Source organism: Candidozyma pseudohaemuli, assembly GCF_003013735.1.
Source record: "Candidozyma pseudohaemuli strain B12108 chromosome Unknown scaffold00004, whole genome shotgun sequence".
Lineage (NCBI taxonomy): Eukaryota > Fungi > Ascomycota > Pichiomycetes > Serinales > Metschnikowiaceae > Candidozyma > Candidozyma pseudohaemuli.
In genome coordinates this window covers 77,660-94,175 of record NW_020194438.1, presented here as the reverse complement: position 1 = coordinate 94,175, position 16,516 = coordinate 77,660, and the positions used below count along the sequence as shown (strand labels likewise).

General features: G+C 47.7%; 8 protein-coding genes across 8 annotated transcripts; all 8 read right to left on the bottom strand.

Moving 5' to 3' along the window:
• Positions 1–44: 44 nt before the first annotated feature.
• Positions 45–731, bottom strand: C7M61_002165 (uncharacterized protein; the record flags this gene model as incomplete). The annotated part of the gene is made up of 1 exon (XM_024857548.1): positions 45–731. The coding sequence occupies one exon, from the start codon at positions 729–731 to the stop codon at positions 45–47; it is 687 nt and encodes a 228-aa protein (XP_024714047.1).
• Positions 732–1,017: 286 nt separating this feature from the next.
• On the bottom strand, positions 1,018–2,007 carry C7M61_002164 (uncharacterized protein; the record flags this gene model as incomplete). The annotated part of the gene is made up of 1 exon (XM_024857547.1): positions 1,018–2,007. One exon carries the CDS (start codon positions 2,005–2,007, stop codon positions 1,018–1,020), a length of 990 nt encoding a protein of 329 aa, XP_024714046.1.
• A 464-nt stretch (positions 2,008–2,471) lies between these two features.
• FRS2 (phenylalanine--tRNA ligase subunit alpha) lies at positions 2,472–3,962 on the bottom strand (the record flags this gene model as incomplete). The annotated part of the gene is made up of 1 exon (XM_024857546.1): positions 2,472–3,962. The coding sequence occupies one exon, from the start codon at positions 3,960–3,962 to the stop codon at positions 2,472–2,474; it is 1,491 nt and encodes a 496-aa protein (XP_024714045.1).
• Positions 3,963–6,271: 2,309 nt separating this feature from the next.
• On the bottom strand, positions 6,272–7,735 carry LPD1 (dihydrolipoyl dehydrogenase; the record flags this gene model as incomplete). The annotated part of the gene is made up of 1 exon (XM_024857545.1): positions 6,272–7,735. One exon carries the CDS (start codon positions 7,733–7,735, stop codon positions 6,272–6,274), a length of 1,464 nt encoding a protein of 487 aa, XP_024714044.1.
• A 966-nt stretch (positions 7,736–8,701) lies between these two features.
• C7M61_002161 (alpha-mannosyltransferase) lies at positions 8,702–10,855 on the bottom strand (the record flags this gene model as incomplete). The annotated part of the gene is made up of 1 exon (XM_024857544.1): positions 8,702–10,855. The coding sequence occupies one exon, from the start codon at positions 10,853–10,855 to the stop codon at positions 8,702–8,704; it is 2,154 nt and encodes a 717-aa protein (XP_024714043.1).
• A 665-nt stretch (positions 10,856–11,520) lies between these two features.
• Positions 11,521–12,501, bottom strand: ALG5 (dolichyl-phosphate beta-glucosyltransferase; the record flags this gene model as incomplete). Its single annotated transcript, XM_024857543.1, has 1 exon — positions 11,521–12,501. The coding sequence occupies one exon, from the start codon at positions 12,499–12,501 to the stop codon at positions 11,521–11,523; it is 981 nt and encodes a 326-aa protein (XP_024714042.1).
• Positions 12,502–12,616: 115 nt separating this feature from the next.
• On the bottom strand, positions 12,617–14,158 carry CET1 (polynucleotide 5'-phosphatase; the record flags this gene model as incomplete). The annotated part of the gene is made up of 1 exon (XM_024857542.1): positions 12,617–14,158. The coding sequence occupies one exon, from the start codon at positions 14,156–14,158 to the stop codon at positions 12,617–12,619; it is 1,542 nt and encodes a 513-aa protein (XP_024714041.1).
• A 259-nt stretch (positions 14,159–14,417) lies between these two features.
• On the bottom strand, positions 14,418–16,347 carry C7M61_002158 (uncharacterized protein; the record flags this gene model as incomplete). Its single annotated transcript, XM_024857541.1, has 2 exons — positions 14,418–14,547; positions 14,798–16,347. The coding sequence occupies 2 exons, from the start codon at positions 16,345–16,347 to the stop codon at positions 14,418–14,420; spliced, it is 1,680 nt and encodes a 559-aa protein (XP_024714040.1).
• Between the last annotated feature and the right edge of the window lie 169 nt (positions 16,348–16,516).

The window sequence follows — 16,516 nt, the reverse complement described above, 5'->3', positions numbered from 1 at the left end:
TAGACTTACGATGTTACGGCTCAACCCAATGCTTATGTATATACCTAGTAGCCCTGTCTCTTTTTCTTGAGCTTCTTCAAGTGCTTCTTTCCTCCACTCGTTCTCTCGCTCTGGATTTCGTGGTACTTTCTCTTGAAGTACTTTCCACCCTCCTCATCATTCAAGATTTCTTCAGCAAGAGAACGGCCTCTGTTCCTCTTTGCGAGTCTTGCAGAGTAGTATTCCGTGTTGCCCTCGATGATGGTACCGGTCTGGAAGTACTTTGGAATTTCCCACTTGTCCTTTTTGTAATGTCTCTTTCTGTCTAACACAGCTCTGTTCTTGATAACAAGCATGTCACGCTTGATTTCAGGCGTGATCTCCTTCTTTTTCATATTAAACCATTTGCTGCCTGCGTCGGCATCGATCTCTTCTTTCGTCTTCTTGACTTTGTGTGCGATGGGGTCGTTGATTTTGACGGAGGTGGCTGGAAGCACCTGCTTTTTAGCCTTGGCAGCTTCCTCGAGCCGCTGTTCTAGATTGCTGTCGATTTTTGGTAATTTTTCAAGCCCAGCTTGGATCTGCGAGAACTCGTTCTCTTTGGTGCTTTTTGGTTTTGTTTCCTGTGCGAGCTCATCGAGGAGCTGATCTAGACTGAGGGACTCATCGACTATGTCAGTATCGTCTCTGCCAGAATCTCTACCAGAGTCTGTTTCTGTGACCTCGGCGATTTGTTTGAGTGCAACTGCCATGATGGTTTCTGGTGAGACTTGATGAGATGAGAAGGCAGATGTAGGTTGATATCTGGTGTACGGGTGTAGAGAGTACCACCACCACCACCAGGCCATAGTCTTCATGGCATTGTCAATTGCTTCTCAGATTAATAGCATTGGTGAGTGGTTAGAGTTCCGAGTCCCGAGTTTTGAGTTTTGGCATCATAATGTTTAGCCCCTTTCCTCGGTCAATGATAATACCTCACCTCATCCACTGCCGATACCATTCGATACCTCTTCCGCCAAATCAACATTTAAGAATCAATTAGTTTCCCTCGGCTTCCCCGACCCCATCTGCTAGAAGGACTTTGTCAAGCTCGTCGACGCTGACTTCACCCTCGGGCAAACCAAGCTCCACATTGGCATCGAGCAAAACCTGGGTCAAAGCCCACAACCGCCTCTTCTCCTTCTTTGCTTCCTCAAGCTTCCTTTCTGTAATTTTCTGAACTCGCGTTGCCGTGGCAAGTTTGTTTGTGAGCTTGCTGTATGAGTTATAGAGCTTCAGAACGTCGCTTCCCTCGTACACGTTCAATGTGTCAGGCCTGTAGTTGGCCACGGCATGCTTAACTTGACGAGCAGTGTCGTCGCTCATTTCCGTCAAGAGATCGTCCTTTTGCTGGTTTCTGAGGTATGTCTTGTAACGAGACAAGGCCAAGTCGTACTGTCTGAGCTCCAAAGGCTGATCGTAGAGACTCTGCAACGAAGAATCCTCCGTCTTAAGCGAATCCACAAACCGCTTGGAAAACCACCATGGCATCCGCAACTCGTAGTCTCTGCGCAAGAACATGGCGTACTCCTCCTCCGTCAAGGTGTTCAAGTTCTCCTCCAAAAACACATCGCCCTTGTTCCTCTCCTTTCTGTACTTCATCAACGCAATAGCGTCCCTGTGCTGGTGCAAATCGTGCACACCCTTGACGTGCTTGGCCAAGGCATCCGATCTGGTGAAGTGCTTGTCACATTCGGGAATCGGACAGAAGTAAGGTTTTTCACCCGTGTGGGTCCGGCAATGTGAAATAAGGGCAAAACGGGATGGCTGCTCCACATCAAACCGAGAACATCCCTCCCACTGGCAGCTGTAGCGCATCTGGGAAGCCGTGTAGACCTGGGTGTTCTGAGCCAAATGGGCGTTGCTCACGTGGTTAACCAAAGAGGCCAAGTTTGGGAACTTGTCTTCGCTGCAGCCGGCCCAGCGACAGGCGTGCTCCTCATCAAGAGGCTTTTTGGGCTTTTTTGACTTTTCAACCGCAGACGACATCTGGTACTAGTCGACGTTGACTTTGGTGATGTGCGCGCAGAAGGTGTAGGTGAGCCGGTTTGAGCGGTGAGAATGGCTCAAACGGGAAGTGAGGCACGGAAAGCAATTTTTGGGATTTGGCGATTTTAATAAAAGTTGGGTTTTTGTTAGAAACGGTATGATGTTGTTTTTTGTCGACTCGAGGATTTGGTGATTTTCGTTATGGGTGGGTATCAACCAATGGCTGCGAAATGTGGAACACCCTCACAAATTAACAATGGCGTCCACAGGGATGGACTTGACACAAAATACCATTGGTGTATTTTTGTAAATTTAGTCGACTCATGAAATTGCAGATTTAATGCCAAATAACGAAAAGCTAAAGTAGCTCAGCCCTACAATCGTTTCATGCTGTTGCTTTCGTATATATGTATTGCAGAACCACCCTTGCAGCCTCCACTCTCCTATGTCATTATGTGCAATGCTCAACCAACCAAGTCGTCGTCCAACCTGGCAGCAGGGTTTGTCTCTATAAAGTCCAACGACACCTTGTGACCCAACAACTCTCTGATGTTCGACACACCATACTTGATCATGGTGGGTCTCTCCAACGATAGACCCCAACCGAGCACACGCAAGTTCTTGGGCAAGCCCATGGGCTCCAACATCTCGGGTCTGAACATACCGGAGTTACCGATCTCGACCCACTTGCCGAGACCCTTGTGGTAAGCGAAAATCTCCAAAGAGGGCTCGGTGTAAGGGTTGTAGGCGGCCTTGAATCTCAAACCATCCACACCCATCTTGGAGAAGAACTCGTCCATGAAACCGATCAAGTCTCCTAGCGTAATGTCGTAGCCTGCAAGCACACCCTCGACCTGGTGGAACTCGGCCAAGTGAGTGGCATCAACAGCCTCGTTACGGAAGACTCTGTCGATGGAGAACAATCTCGTGGGCTTGGGGTCGTCAGCCAATTTCTTCAACATGGCGGCAGAAATGGCGGTGGTGTGGGTTCTCAAAACCATTCTAAGAGACTCGTCCTCCTTCCATGGGTAACGGTAACCGATGGAGCCGTAAGCACCGTCCTGGTGGACGTCTCTGATGTTTTCAAAGTAAGCACCGTCCTCTGGGATCTTGGCGTGCTTGGGGTCCTTCAAGTAGAAAGTGTCCTGCAAGTCTCTGGCAGGATGCTGCTGAGGAACGAACAATGTGTCGAAGTTCCAGAAACCAGACTCAACGTACTGGTTAGAAGGCATTTCCGTGAAGCCCATGGAGAAGAAAATCTGTCTGAATTCCTCTCTCACCTTCATCAATGGGTGCAAGGCACCGGAGTTGGGGAACACACCCTCCGAGTTGAAGTTGTAAGGCTTGAACTCAGCGTCCTTCCAGGAGCCGGTGGTGACCATATCACTGGTGATGTCAGTCTCGTAGGACTTGATTTCCAAACCGAACTTTGGTCCCTTGGTGACCTTGTAGCCGATCTGCTTGGTCATGGTAACCAACTTTCTCTTCTTGAGCTCGGTCAATTCCTTCTTGTCGTCCAAGGTGCCAGTGGCCTTGATCTGCTTCAAGTTCTCAACCACAACGTCCTCCGGAAGCTTGTCCACCTTAGACACCAACTTGTCGCCGTCCTTGGCAACCCAGCCGTTCTTGAAAGCCTTACCCTGGCCCAACTTACCCACAGCACCTAGTTTAGCATTGACATCGCTGATTTTGAGACCGTCCAAAGACTTCAAAACCTCGTCTAGCAAACGAATCTCGTGAGATCCAGAGGTCAAGAACTCCTCGGCCTCTTTCGTCAAGGCCCAGATGTCTTTTTCAATCTTGTCAAAGACAATCATCTCTTTGGCCCAGAGCGAGGCCAAGGAGGCGTGTAGCGCACCTGAATCGACATTCTTGAACTCCTCGGCTTCCAAAGTGTTGCCGATAGAGCCGTGTTTGTCCACGGCCTGGAGGATCTGGAGGGGTAATTCAGACATTTGGTTGTTGAGTTCGTGAGTCAGGTTGGAAATTGAGAAAAAAAGTGCGGGAACGACGTTTACGCTGCACAGCGAAACCGTGAGCATGGATCCACCGGTTCGTGGGACGGGTGGTGAAATTTTGGATGTTTTGGTTTTGGTGATGGTGGTTTTCATCTTCCAATCGAATTTGTATTCAAAGGCTTTTTGACGTTCTTGGTTGTGTGGTGTGGCGGGTGGGTCAGAACGGTTCTGCGCGATCAACGGTTGCAAAATTTGGAGATGTGGTGGAACCTCCATATATAGCTTATCGGCTTAATTGACATATTTAGGTTACTTTTGAAGATCGTGTAAGATGTTAGGAAGGTCCTGTAGGTTTGACACCGACGCTTCCGAGTCAATTGTAGGGTCTTGGTGGGGTGTCTCCATATACTCTCTACCATACTCTCCACCACAGTCAATAGCACCGTAATCGAGGTAAGAAGATGACGTTCAAAAGACGAGCCAGTCAATTGAAATACGTTTGTTGCCCAGATTTCAACTGACCTCCCTAGAACATCTTTGTCAGGACTTGACGATCTCCAGCCTGGTAAGACAATGCTGGTGCTAACAATGAGACCGTATCAGCAGTAGAACAATACGCCGTCGAACACGATATTACGAGAGAGTAGGCTGAGTATTCAGCTTAAGCCGTGTTTTGCATTAGTAATTCGCCGTTGTCGTCTATTTTGGTAGGGTGACAATTGATATGCTAGCTATCAAGCAAGTGGGTGCCTTAGCCAACCAAGAGTAAGTCCATTTCAATGGCACTGAAGCGTCCCTGATTTAGCACCACGCAGCCTTCACTTACATATCACCGCAATGTATGGACATTTCACTTTCTAGTCTACCTGCCAATTGTAACGGCTAAAGCTGATTGTAACGGCTAGAGCACTCCACCTACTGCAACAATACGACACCCCATAGTAAGCCCAGCCTACCCCAAACCTACAATACCCTACCCGAACCTCACAAGCCTTAAATTCAACCATAACACCACCCCTCGGCGGCCCAGGCCCAAATTCCAAACGCACCCACCACTCCGATTTCCCAATCCCGCAAAACCCTCTCCCATTCAGCCACATTCCATCGCCAAAACCACCCTTACAACGCTCCACGGCTCCACAGCTCAAAATGCCCAAAGTCCGGTTTTTTTGTGGAGCCCGGGAAGATCTCGCCAGAAGCCGCCTGGCGTTTAACCGCCCTTGCTTGCTACGCCAAGTTGGTCCATGACGATAGGCTTCGCCTTGCTGCTTATTGCTGACCGGTGCCGAGAAGTGACGTTTTGCAGGGAAAACGGAGAAATTTAAATTTGGAAACCAGGGTCCGTGAACCCTGCGGGAGGAGTCATCCATGTTTTTGTGAGTCTCGCCCCGATTTTTGCAACCATTCTCGTCTGCGCCTATCTATGTCATCGTCTCGCTAGCAAGCTGCAGCAGCGCTATATTCGGGGATCGCAACGTCTGCGTTCCAGCGTTACACAAGGAACAAAACCCAAAGGACCAACCAAAATTTGCCTTTTTCACACAAAAGTCAAAACAAATACGATCCTCGAATAAAATTCACAATGAACAATAGCTCGTGTATAGGCAGACTCGTTCTCTGTCAGCTGCGATGCAGATCTATTGTCAGCCTTTCCATCCGGTGAGGCTGTACAAGATTGCTGCGAAAACGAATATAAAAGGCGCCCGACCTGCTGCATTTTTTTCTTCCGATAATTAAACATGGTTTGCGGTGACATTCTTAAGATCATTGTGGCGATCTTCATTCCTCCATTGGGTGTCTTCCTTGAGGTCGGCTGCTCCGGCGCCTTCTGGTTGAACTTGATTTTGACCTTCCTTGGTTACATTCCCGGTATCATTCATGCCCTTTACATCATCATAACTCGATAGTCGGCAGGCTTTGGGCCTGGTATATTCAATGAATATGTAATGAATAATGTTACAATGAAAAGTTTTACGATCTATGTTGTAGACGAGATTGGCGTGTGCAATTGCCGTGCCAATTGAATAGCAAACTTTGATGTATGCTCTCAAAGCTAATACTGGGGTCTTATGACCCTTCTAAGGAGGCACCATATCATTGCTCCCTTCGATGTGTACCTGCAGAAATCATCGATGCTCTTCGGCAGAAAAGCCACCCTACATTGAGCCGCTCGAAATTGATTCAAATTGTAACTCAATTGTAGTCAATTCTGTTCTCTACTCAAGCTAAAAGCTTATTTCCATTTGAAGCACTGGGCGCCCTGGCTCTACAATCACTCAATCTCATCAAACGTTGATTCTATATGCCTAAGCGTTGAGGGGCTTGTCAAAGGTAGCCAAGGCAGCCTCCTTGAAGGCCTCAGACAAGGTTGGGTGGGCGTGGCAGGTTCTGGCAATGTCCTCGGTGGAAGCACCGTACTCAAGAGCCAAACCACCCTCGGCAATCATCTCACCGGCGTTAGGACCGATGATGTGGACACCCAAAACACGCTGGGTCTCGGCGTCAGCAAGGAACTTGACGAAACCGTCAGTGTCCAAGTTGGTCTTGGCTCTGGAGTTGGCAACGAATGGGAACTTACCAACCTTGTACTTGATGCCGTCAGCCTTCAACTGCTCCTCAGAAGCACCGACCCAGGCAACCTCAGGGTGAGTGTACATGACAGATGGAATGTTACCGTAGTTGACGTGACCGTGGCCGTGCTTGATGTACTCAGCAGCGGCAACACCCTCCTCCTCGGCCTTGTGGGCCAACATAACACCAAAGGTGGTGTCACCAATGGCTCTGATGTGGGGCTTGGCGGTTCTGAACTGGGAGTCAATCACAATTCTTCCCTTCTCGTCTTCCTCAACACCAGCAGCCTGGTGGTTCAAGCCCTCGGTGTTTGGCTTTCTACCAATGGCAACAAGCAAAACGTCAGCCTCCAAGTCCTCAGTCTTACCGGACTTGACCTCCTCAACGGAGATGTTGACCTTGTCGCCGTCTCTCTTACCGCTGGTGACCTTAGTGCCCAACTTGAACTTGAGACCCTGCTTCTGCAACAAACGCTGGGTCTGCTTGGCAACCTCGCCGTCCATACCGGCACCGATGGCGTTCTGGAACTCAATGATGGTCACCTCAGAGCCGATTCTGGAGTACACAGAGGCCATCTCCAAACCGATGATACCACCACCAATGATGGCCAACTTCTTGGGCACCTCCTTCAAGGACAAGGCACCGGTGGAAGTGACGATTCTCTCCTCGTCGATCTCAATACCTGGGAAAGGAGTTGGCACGGAACCAGTGGCAATGGTGATGTTGTCAGCGGTAACCTCGTATGGCTCAGCACCATCGATTGGCTTGACAGTCAAGGTCTTGTCGTCCTTGAACGAACCGTGACCCTTCAAGTAGGTGACGCCGTTCTTCTTGAAAAGCATCTCCACACCCAGAGTCAAGCCCTTGACGGACTTGTCCTTAGCAGCCTGCAAGTTGGCCACGTTGATGGAGGCCTCACCGGGGAGGTCAATGCCTCTGTCCTTGGCCTCGTGCTTGACTTGGTGGAACAAGTGGGTGTTGTTCAAAAGCGACTTGGAAGGAATACATCCAACGTTCAAACAGGTACCACCCAAAGCACCTCTGGACTCAATACAGGCGGTTTTGATGTTCAACTGGGCCAACTTGATGGCGTGGATGTAGCCACCTGGGCCACCGCCGATGACCACGGCCTCGTAGTGACCAGCCTTGGACGAATTGTATCTGAGAAAAGCTCTCAAGGGCGCTGAAGTTCTCAACATGTTGTAAAGAAGAAAAGCAAGAGGTTGGGTTTTTTTTTATTTCGCGCCCGGACAGAGTCGGGACATAAAAGTCCGCAACAGAGGCAGTCCGTCCGTTTGACTCTGTCCGGGGGAGTCCAGTCTTCTCCGCCGCATGGTGGAAACTACGTTTTTTTGGTTTTTACGGGGTGGCCTATTTCTTGACATCTTTCGTGTTTTCAGAGTGCGGAACTGGTGGTTTTTATTGGTGGGGGTATGACGGCCACTTCGGCTGCGAACTCCGAATGGGTGCAATGGATGCAAACCGCGAGAAGACATGCTGACTCTGTTTCAGGGTCCCACGGAGGGGCGTTGGAGGAGCGTTGGATGGGAATTTATGGGGGTTTTGAAGATTTGATGTGACGATCTGAGATCGGTTTTGTAGAATTGGGAAGTTTTGGTCTTGGTGGAATGGGTGGTGAGCTGACTAATGGAGGGGTTGCGGATGGTAGTGGTGGATGAAAGACAAAAAGTTCAACTAGAAGGTAAATTTCAAAGGATTGTCTATTTCAGTTTTTGAGAAAAAAGATCATCTGGTGCCTTCGGCCATTCTGCTGATTTGTGGTGATGTGCTTAACTGGTTATACGAGGTGAGGACTGTGCACTGAAACTGAACCCACAGAGAATTCAGTTTCCATGATTGATAGGTCACCATAAAATATTTGATCCTTGATTTGTTCATTTCAAAAACATAATAATAGCTTTGCTATGAATTTCAACTTTTGTCTCAAATCTTGTCTCAATTGAGGTCAGATGAGGACTACCATGTATACCCATCGATGTCAGACCTCACTAAACCTAACGAATATGAATAAAAGTTATCAGTAGAAATAGATTAACCCACCGCTTCAACTGCACTGCAGGCCTACTCAAATCATCTCGTTTCATGTGTTATGCTATGTACTCTTGGGTTGCATCCATCTGGCTGCAAAATGCACGTATCCCTCACTAATTCGTGATATCGATCTTTCCATGAAGCTCCTTGAGCTCAGCTGCCGAAGCGTCATTCGTGTCCTTCTTCAACTGCTTCACATAATTCGTAACCTTCTGACAGAGAGCCTTTCTGTCCACCTTGAAGCTGCTCCAGAAGTCCTCATCGGTGAACTCATCACAGACAATCCACTTCGAAAGAGCATGGATTCGGAGCTCATGATCAAACGTACCCACCTTATCGTTGTACTCGCCAATCTTTCTCAAATATCGGCTTTCGTAGTCGTAATGCGCTTTGGTGGAGAGCTCGTTGTAGAGTGGATTCATCTTTGGCAGATGAACATGGAGGAAGAGCGCCTCTGGTGTTTCGAGGTCCTTGTTGGCTTCGGCAAACTTCTTAAAAAGGTTCTTTGTGTAGTCATTTTGCTGGAACATGTAGAGTCTTGTGTCTAGTGGTTCTGCTCTGAGGAATTGCCTCCACCTTCTTGCAAAATTATCTGACTGCTGTGGATCCCTCTGGATTAATGTGCTCTCATCAAAGTATGTTTCCTCGGGTTCTGTAGGCCTTGGACGGTCCAATCCCATAAACTCAACCTGGTACTCGCAAAGGTAGTATGGTTCTTTCATGACGTGCAAGGCTGGTACGAAGGTTTCTCTGTCACCCGAACCGTGAACGCCTTGGTAGAGAAGTGGATAGTAGAAGTCCTTGTGAATGTTGTAGTAAGCAGCAAGTGCCAAACTCCTGAAATGCTCTCTCTTGGAGAAGACTAATTGTCCGCTTTCCACGCCCTTACCAGGAGGAGTACCCTCCAAATCATGGAAGTAGATCTCCGTGTTGTAGTCTCTGGTTGTGTACTCGTGGAAAGGTCTGGAGTTATCGAGTCCCTGGCGCTTGACGGCATCGCCAATGTCGAAACGAGCCAAATCGTAGTACACTGGCGAGGTGCCCTTGTGCCAGATATCAGGCCAAAGCAAGAAACGGGTCTGTAAGTATGGCCACGATGTCAAAAGAAAATCGATGTTTTTCGTCGCGTAGTTGTCGGCGTCCAATGCAATGGTGTTGTCGAAAGACGAGAGGAGTAGGGAAACGGCCTTAAGCTGGAACGGTTCTTTTCCAAGAAGCTCGAACAACGAGTCGCCCAAAATCCGCTGTGTCACAATACACTTTGCGCTGAGCTTAGGCGCCACTTCCTCGCATGCTTGCTTATTGTAGTCTGCTTCCGAGTCAAGCACTATCTCTATAGGAAGCTGAGAACCCTCTTGCCTAAGCTGAGCAGCCAACATCAACGCTCCTGGAAGATGAAGCTTGTTGGCACTGATTGCAATACCATCTCCGTGATAAAGATCCTCGGGAGGTCTAATGATCAGGCGAAGCTCTCTGACAACGCTATCGTGGGATGACTGGAGATCCTCAAATTTCTGCTTATCCAAGGTGACTCTGCGTCTTGTCAAGAAACGCTTCGAGTAGACGGGATCGGTGATTTCGTGGAAGGCATTGCTCACGATATCCTTGCCCTTTTCAGAGTGACTGAGTTTTGAAGTTCTGGGACCGTGCTTGAGAAGGATGTCGTTGAATAAGAATTGAAAGTACCGCAGGCGGTCAAACTGTAGATTGTTGCCCTCCTTGAGCTTCTCCTTCAACTTTTCATCCGTAGTATCCTTCAAGTAGTCCGCAATGATCGCCTTCTGGATATCAGCCTCGTGCAGCTCGAGGTACCGAGCCTTAAGCTCCCCGAGCAACTGGTAGCTTTTCTGGAGCGTCTGGAAAAACAAATACGTGTAGTCGTTCTCCATCTTCTTCTTCATCTCCGCCTTGAGAATCGTCTTGTACTCCTCGTAGTACTTGTCTGAGACATCCTGGTAGATCTTCTTGAGGAACTCTCCACCCTCCTTATCGAGCTTCTCCGTCAACGCCCGGGTCAATTCCTCCTTGCTTATAGGCGCCTCTTCCAGAAACTTGGCCACCTTCCGTAGCGCCGGCTCGCCTTTCACGAACTCGTCGTCCACAATATAGTACTGGGCCAGGTCGGTTGCAAACCTCCATATTCCCACGCCCGAACCAAGAAACAGTGTGTCGATGCCAACGAGGTAGATCAAGTTGAGCAAGACGATGGCCGCCACCACGGCGATCAACCCCTTTCTGTTCCCACTGGCGAATTTCAAAAGTTCCATGGGGTGGTGGTGAGTTGACATTTAGGCTTCGCGCCGAGCCTCTAAGAATAGTGCAGGGTTCCGGGAGGTGGATTTCGGGGAAAGTTGGGGGAAAAAGGGATAATTGATTTTTTTGCGTTTTGCTTCTGAAACACGCTAGTCTCGATTTGCCTTTGGAAATTTGTTATGTGTAAAACAGGCCATTGTGGTGTGGTGGAGTGGCTGCGAAAGATAATGCATCATTTAGGCTGCGCCGATCGGCCCATGCGGCAGGCTCTAAATGTGGATTCTAACGGGAGCAGTTTTTTTGACCATTTACGTTAGTTTGAAAAAATAATTGAAATAAAATGGAATTTGCTTATAAGAGGTGACAAAGGCCGAAAACGGAAATCATTGAGATTTCGGAATGGCTGCAAACTCAGCCACCTTGATGTGCTTTGAAGTAGAGCTTATGTGTAGCGAGGTGGTAATTAGCATTCATATACTGCGCTATTGTATAATGGTTATGGATGTGTCCCTTGCTCTTAGTACCCACAAAACTGAAGTTGTAATCACGAACTTGTGAATGACGGTGTTCATTCATCAGTCTACTGGGTCACTAGTACCACAGAGTACTACGCCTACAATTCACCACTGGGCGATACCGAACTATGTTACAGAGCTATGCAAAGGTTGATGCAACGTTTTTAGTGATTCACGGCCCATTGGTGTCCGCACTCGTCGAGCTCGTACACACCAAGCAAGTAGGCCATTCTGGTCACCACAAGGTCGATGGCCATCTGAATCGAATCCTTGGCCAAGTCCACCTTGGACCCGTCCACCTCCTGCCAGTTGACGGCAATCTCGGCGATGGGGATCTGCTGGAGCTCCGCTAGAAGGAGCACCTCGACGTCAAAGATCCAACGCTCCGTGTGCATGTGTGGGAAGATCTCTTGCACAGCGGCCCTGTTGAACATCTTGAAACCGCATTGCGTGTCCTGGATCTTGCGAATACCGAAGATGAAAACCAAGGTGTGGAGGCCATACATCAAGAAGTTGCGGATGAATGACCGCTTGACAACAGCATCCGTGTTGACCATGTGGGCACGCAGTCCGATCGCAACCGCTGGCTTTTCGTCCTTGCCATCAAAGTGGGCAAGAAGCTTTTGAACATCGCTAAACTTCGTAGCACCGTCTGCATCAGCAAAGAGCATGTACTTTCCTGAACCATGCAAGAGTCCGTGCCTAACGGCACCTCCCTTACCTCTGTTCTTGGTCAATTTGACAACCTTCAACACATGAGGAGCAAGCTTTAACGTATTAGCAACCTCCAAGGCGTATTCGGCGGTACCGTCCTTGGAACCATCGTCGACAATGATGATTTCATACTGGTCAGGGTGCTCTTCTTGCAAGTACAGCACAGCCTCCTCGAGCATTTTGCCGAGACGAGCAGTCTCGTTATAGCATGGTACAATCACACTCAAGAGAACTTTCTCGTCTCCTGTTGCCTCCTTCATTGAGGTAATTCTGTTGGGCAAATGGTGCACACTGCCTTCTTTGTCATTCGTGGCGTACAACAGCTCTTCAGGATGTGCTGAACGTGGCTGATGGCTGAATAGAATCACAAGACCATATAGAATGGCCAATGTGGTGAAAATCGTGGAAACCGTTACGAACGCCCACGACATGAATAAATAGTGCTATATCAAGCCAGTAGATGTAGATTTCGTTGACAGCAGGAGCGCGCTGCGGTGCCATGCAGGAAAAGCTATCTTGGGCTCAGGCGTTTGCAGCCATTGAGAATTACTTGGATGCCAATTTCGTCACCCTGTTGTTCAAAATTCTGGCATTGTTGAGAAAGATTTCAACAAGCTCTTCGAATCTGATTGTATCGGAACCGTCCCTGATCTTGTCGAAACCGCGGAAAATCTCCACTGGATCCATCTCCATCTCGACCTCGTGGGAGGTATCATTCTCCATGACCGACTTGCCCAGTTTGTTCTTCAGCGCCTTGGGCACACTGACCTTGGTGAAGTCGAAACGCGTCACTGTGGGCGCGTGGTTATAGGTGTTTCTTTTCTTCATTCGCGTGAGCGAGGGCTTGTTCTTCTTGAGGATTGGCTCCACACTGTTTTCAGGAACAGGAAATTCAAACAGCATCAGGAATCGGAGATCGTACATGGACATGGGGTTGTGAATGTACAAGTCTGAGACTCTCTTCTTCTCGATGGCCTGGTAACGAGGCGGCGTCAAGGCATTGTCCTTACTGATTCTCACCTTCTTGGGTTGTTCGTTACGCTCTGTGATTTGGAAGAACTGGTCCGTCACGTCCAGGTCCAACGTGGAAAACTTGCGGCCCTTGGTTCCAGTTTTGCGTTTTTCTTCTTGGAAAGCTTTCTCCAATTCATCCAAGTAGGCTGTCATTTCCTTCCAGCCCACCTCGTGAACGCCCATCTCAAAGCGGATATTCGACAGTTTGGTGTAGATACATTCCGTAGAGACGCCGAGATCCAAACGTCTGCCCGTAGCCTTATCGATGATTGTGCCGAACTTCAATTCAAGCTCTAGGAATTGTCTGTTGTCCAAGGGTATCTCCACAAAGTTTGCGTATATCCACTCAGCAATGGTTCTCACCACAGACAGAGGCGGTATCACTCCAGTGACAGAACATTCCAAATCCAAAGAGGTCATTTGACCCTGGTTGAAAACGTGCTTGTCGGAGACTGCCATACTGCTGCCGTTTTCCACTGGTCCAGCAGGATGCTGCTTTTGAACATGACCTTCCCATTTCTGCGAGGGAGGAATCCATTCTTGTGCCCAAATTGGGGGTTCAGCGTACCGGCGCGGTTTTCGGTTTTTGGAGCTTGTCCTTAGTTTATTTAGCGTAGCCATTTCCTTCTGGTCCACCACAGAGGACTTCTTCTTTGGAGGAACGTACTTTTCTTCCGTTTTTGTTTCAGGTTTCTCGCCATTTTTGGCTTCGTCGTCCACTGGCTCTTCCAGCTGGGGTGCTAACTCCTTCTTCACTTCAGTCCTTGGAGAAATGACGTTTTCGGTTTCCTCCACGCTGGTTCTGCTGGCATTCGTCGTCTCTTGACCCGTGGCAAAATCCACATCCTTGTCGTTTGTGAGACTGGCAATTGAGCTTCTGTAAGGACGGGGCGTCTCGGTAAAGGAGCTATCGGAATCCTTGTGCTCTATGGCTGCTGGAGCTGGGTCATTCAACAAGTTGTTGATGGAATGTCTTTGGTGCGGGGAAGCGATGGGTTTGTTTTCTGGAGTCTGCGATTCGTCGTCGCGTGATTTGTCCGGCTGGGACTCGTTTAGGATCGATCCGACGTTCATTGGTGTTGGAGTTGTGTTAGTTGACTTTTCGTGATGGAGTTGTAATGTTTGTCCACGTGATGTGGCACGTGATAATATGTGCAATATGTGCAGGAGCTACATGCTCTGTATGGTGTTCTTGCAGTACTTTTGCGGTGCACCCTGTAAGCTGTCTAACCTAGTACTCTTTATATAAGACTCTATTTTTCTGATTTCATACTTTAACGTTTAAATTATGTGATTGAGTCTGCTTAGTTAATTCCTTCCTGTAACCGACCCTTTAGAAAGGCTTATGGCGTACTTGAAGATCTCTCAAGCCGAGGTAGCTGATACGGTCCAACACGATAATACTTTCTAGCTCGAATTGGAACATAAAGCCACAATTGAAGTTTTTACTCACATTCTTACTTCTTGATAGGGAATTTGTTTCTACATCTTATTCATGTCCATCATATTAATTTTTCATAAATTCCATTCCTGTCATAACGCCTTAGGCTTTGTTTTCAATTAACTCGATTTCTTTCCCACATTAATTTCCACTTATCCATACTTGTCTCATTAGTAGTACCTCTGCCTCTGCTGCCGCATTTTACCTTTCCAAACCGTTTACCCCTGAAATCAAACGTTTTGGCGAACTGACGTCTTTTCCTCCCTTTATACTTGTTGATATAGCCATCATCAATGGAATCACGCCCCATATAATTGCTGACAATCGTCGCTTTGGTAATGCCGTTGACACAGTTATCGAAAACATCATAGGTAGACACCCCAAGCGACAGAAATAGGTTATCTATCGCATTCCTTCGATCACGGTCGCTCCAGAGCTCGAGTCTATCGATAAGCATTTGAACATTGGGGTGGAATTGATGTGAGGCATAAAATGCCGAAAGATCAGCTGGTTCTATGTAGGGGTTTGGGTCTCTGCAATAAACATACTGACTTCTCCAATTCCTCATTGCTAACAGCAAATCAGAGGCGCCAAGTTTCGTAGCCGAATTGACGAACCACTCTCTGAACAGCTTCAAGCCACCAATTGGCTCTTCTGGAAGTAGTTTCGGTCCCACAAAGTCTTGACAACAAAGTGTACAGAAAAATCTATCTGCATTATACTTCATCATCTCGACGTCTTTACCAGGTAGATCTTCAAGTTTCTTTTCACCAAAATCGGGATCCTTCAAGTATTCCCAGATATAGTCCGCAGTGTAGCCATCGAACAATGACCATACAATTGACTTGAGCTGGAGTGTCCACCAGATGATATCAGCTTTTAAAAACAACCGAAATGGAAATGTAAGGACTTGTTTTTCCAACTCGTATGTGTATGGGTTTTTTAAAAACAACTCTCGAGAGACCACCAGAACCTTCATGGTTAGATCTTGTTTCTCGTCAAAGTAACTCAGTTTTCTTGAATTGTTCCGACCTTTCATTAACCCTTCATAATAATAGAAGATGCCAGGTTCATACCCGATGGTGGGGTCCACCAGCAGCAAAGGACCGCCAACCATGTAGTCACCCACATTTCCTTCTACATTCTCCCAATTAAGACAATTGTCCAAAACATCGTAGACGGACACATCAAGCCATTGGAGTAGGCAATCTACCGCATACCTTTGATAAGAGTCGCTCAAAAGGTCGAGTCTATCGATAAGCATATGGATATTATGGTCGAAACGATGGGAGGTGTAGAACTGTGTAAAAAGATCTGAATTGATAAACCCCTCCAGATCTCTACAGTATTCATACTGTGTTTTCCACCTTTGTATCGCTGTAAGCAAATCAATTGCATCGAGTTTCGTCGCTGAATTGACAAACCACTCTCTGAATGATTTCAAGTCATCAATTGATTTCCCTAAGTGAAGAGAAGGAGAGACAAATCTGGGGTTGCAAACCAAGGCAATGAACTTGTCTGCGTGCCTTTTGATTATGTTAGCTCTCTCGACGGGAATACCTTCAAGTGTCTTTTCACCAGATTCGGGATCCTTTAAGTATTCCCAAATATACCGGGCTTTTGTTTGACCGAGTTCAGGCAAAACGCTGGTCTTGAGCTTGACTGACCACCATATTATGTCCGCTTTGAGTTCCAACTGAAATGGGGGTAAAACCCTATATTTCTCATACTCCTTTGTGGAGGGGTCACTCGGATACCATAATTCACAAACACCTGACAACTCTAGGGCGGCGTCCTCACCATCAAAGTAATTGAAATACATTTGCTTTAGTACATGTAAAGAAGAAGTTGTAGTAAGGATGTCTATGAAGTACTTATTACCCCATGCGCTGCATATCTACACTGCACACCGTGCGATAAGCACGCCGCATATTTTTTTGCAGCCATTTCCTACAACGCTTTATCGTGCAATTCCTTACTATATAAAATAA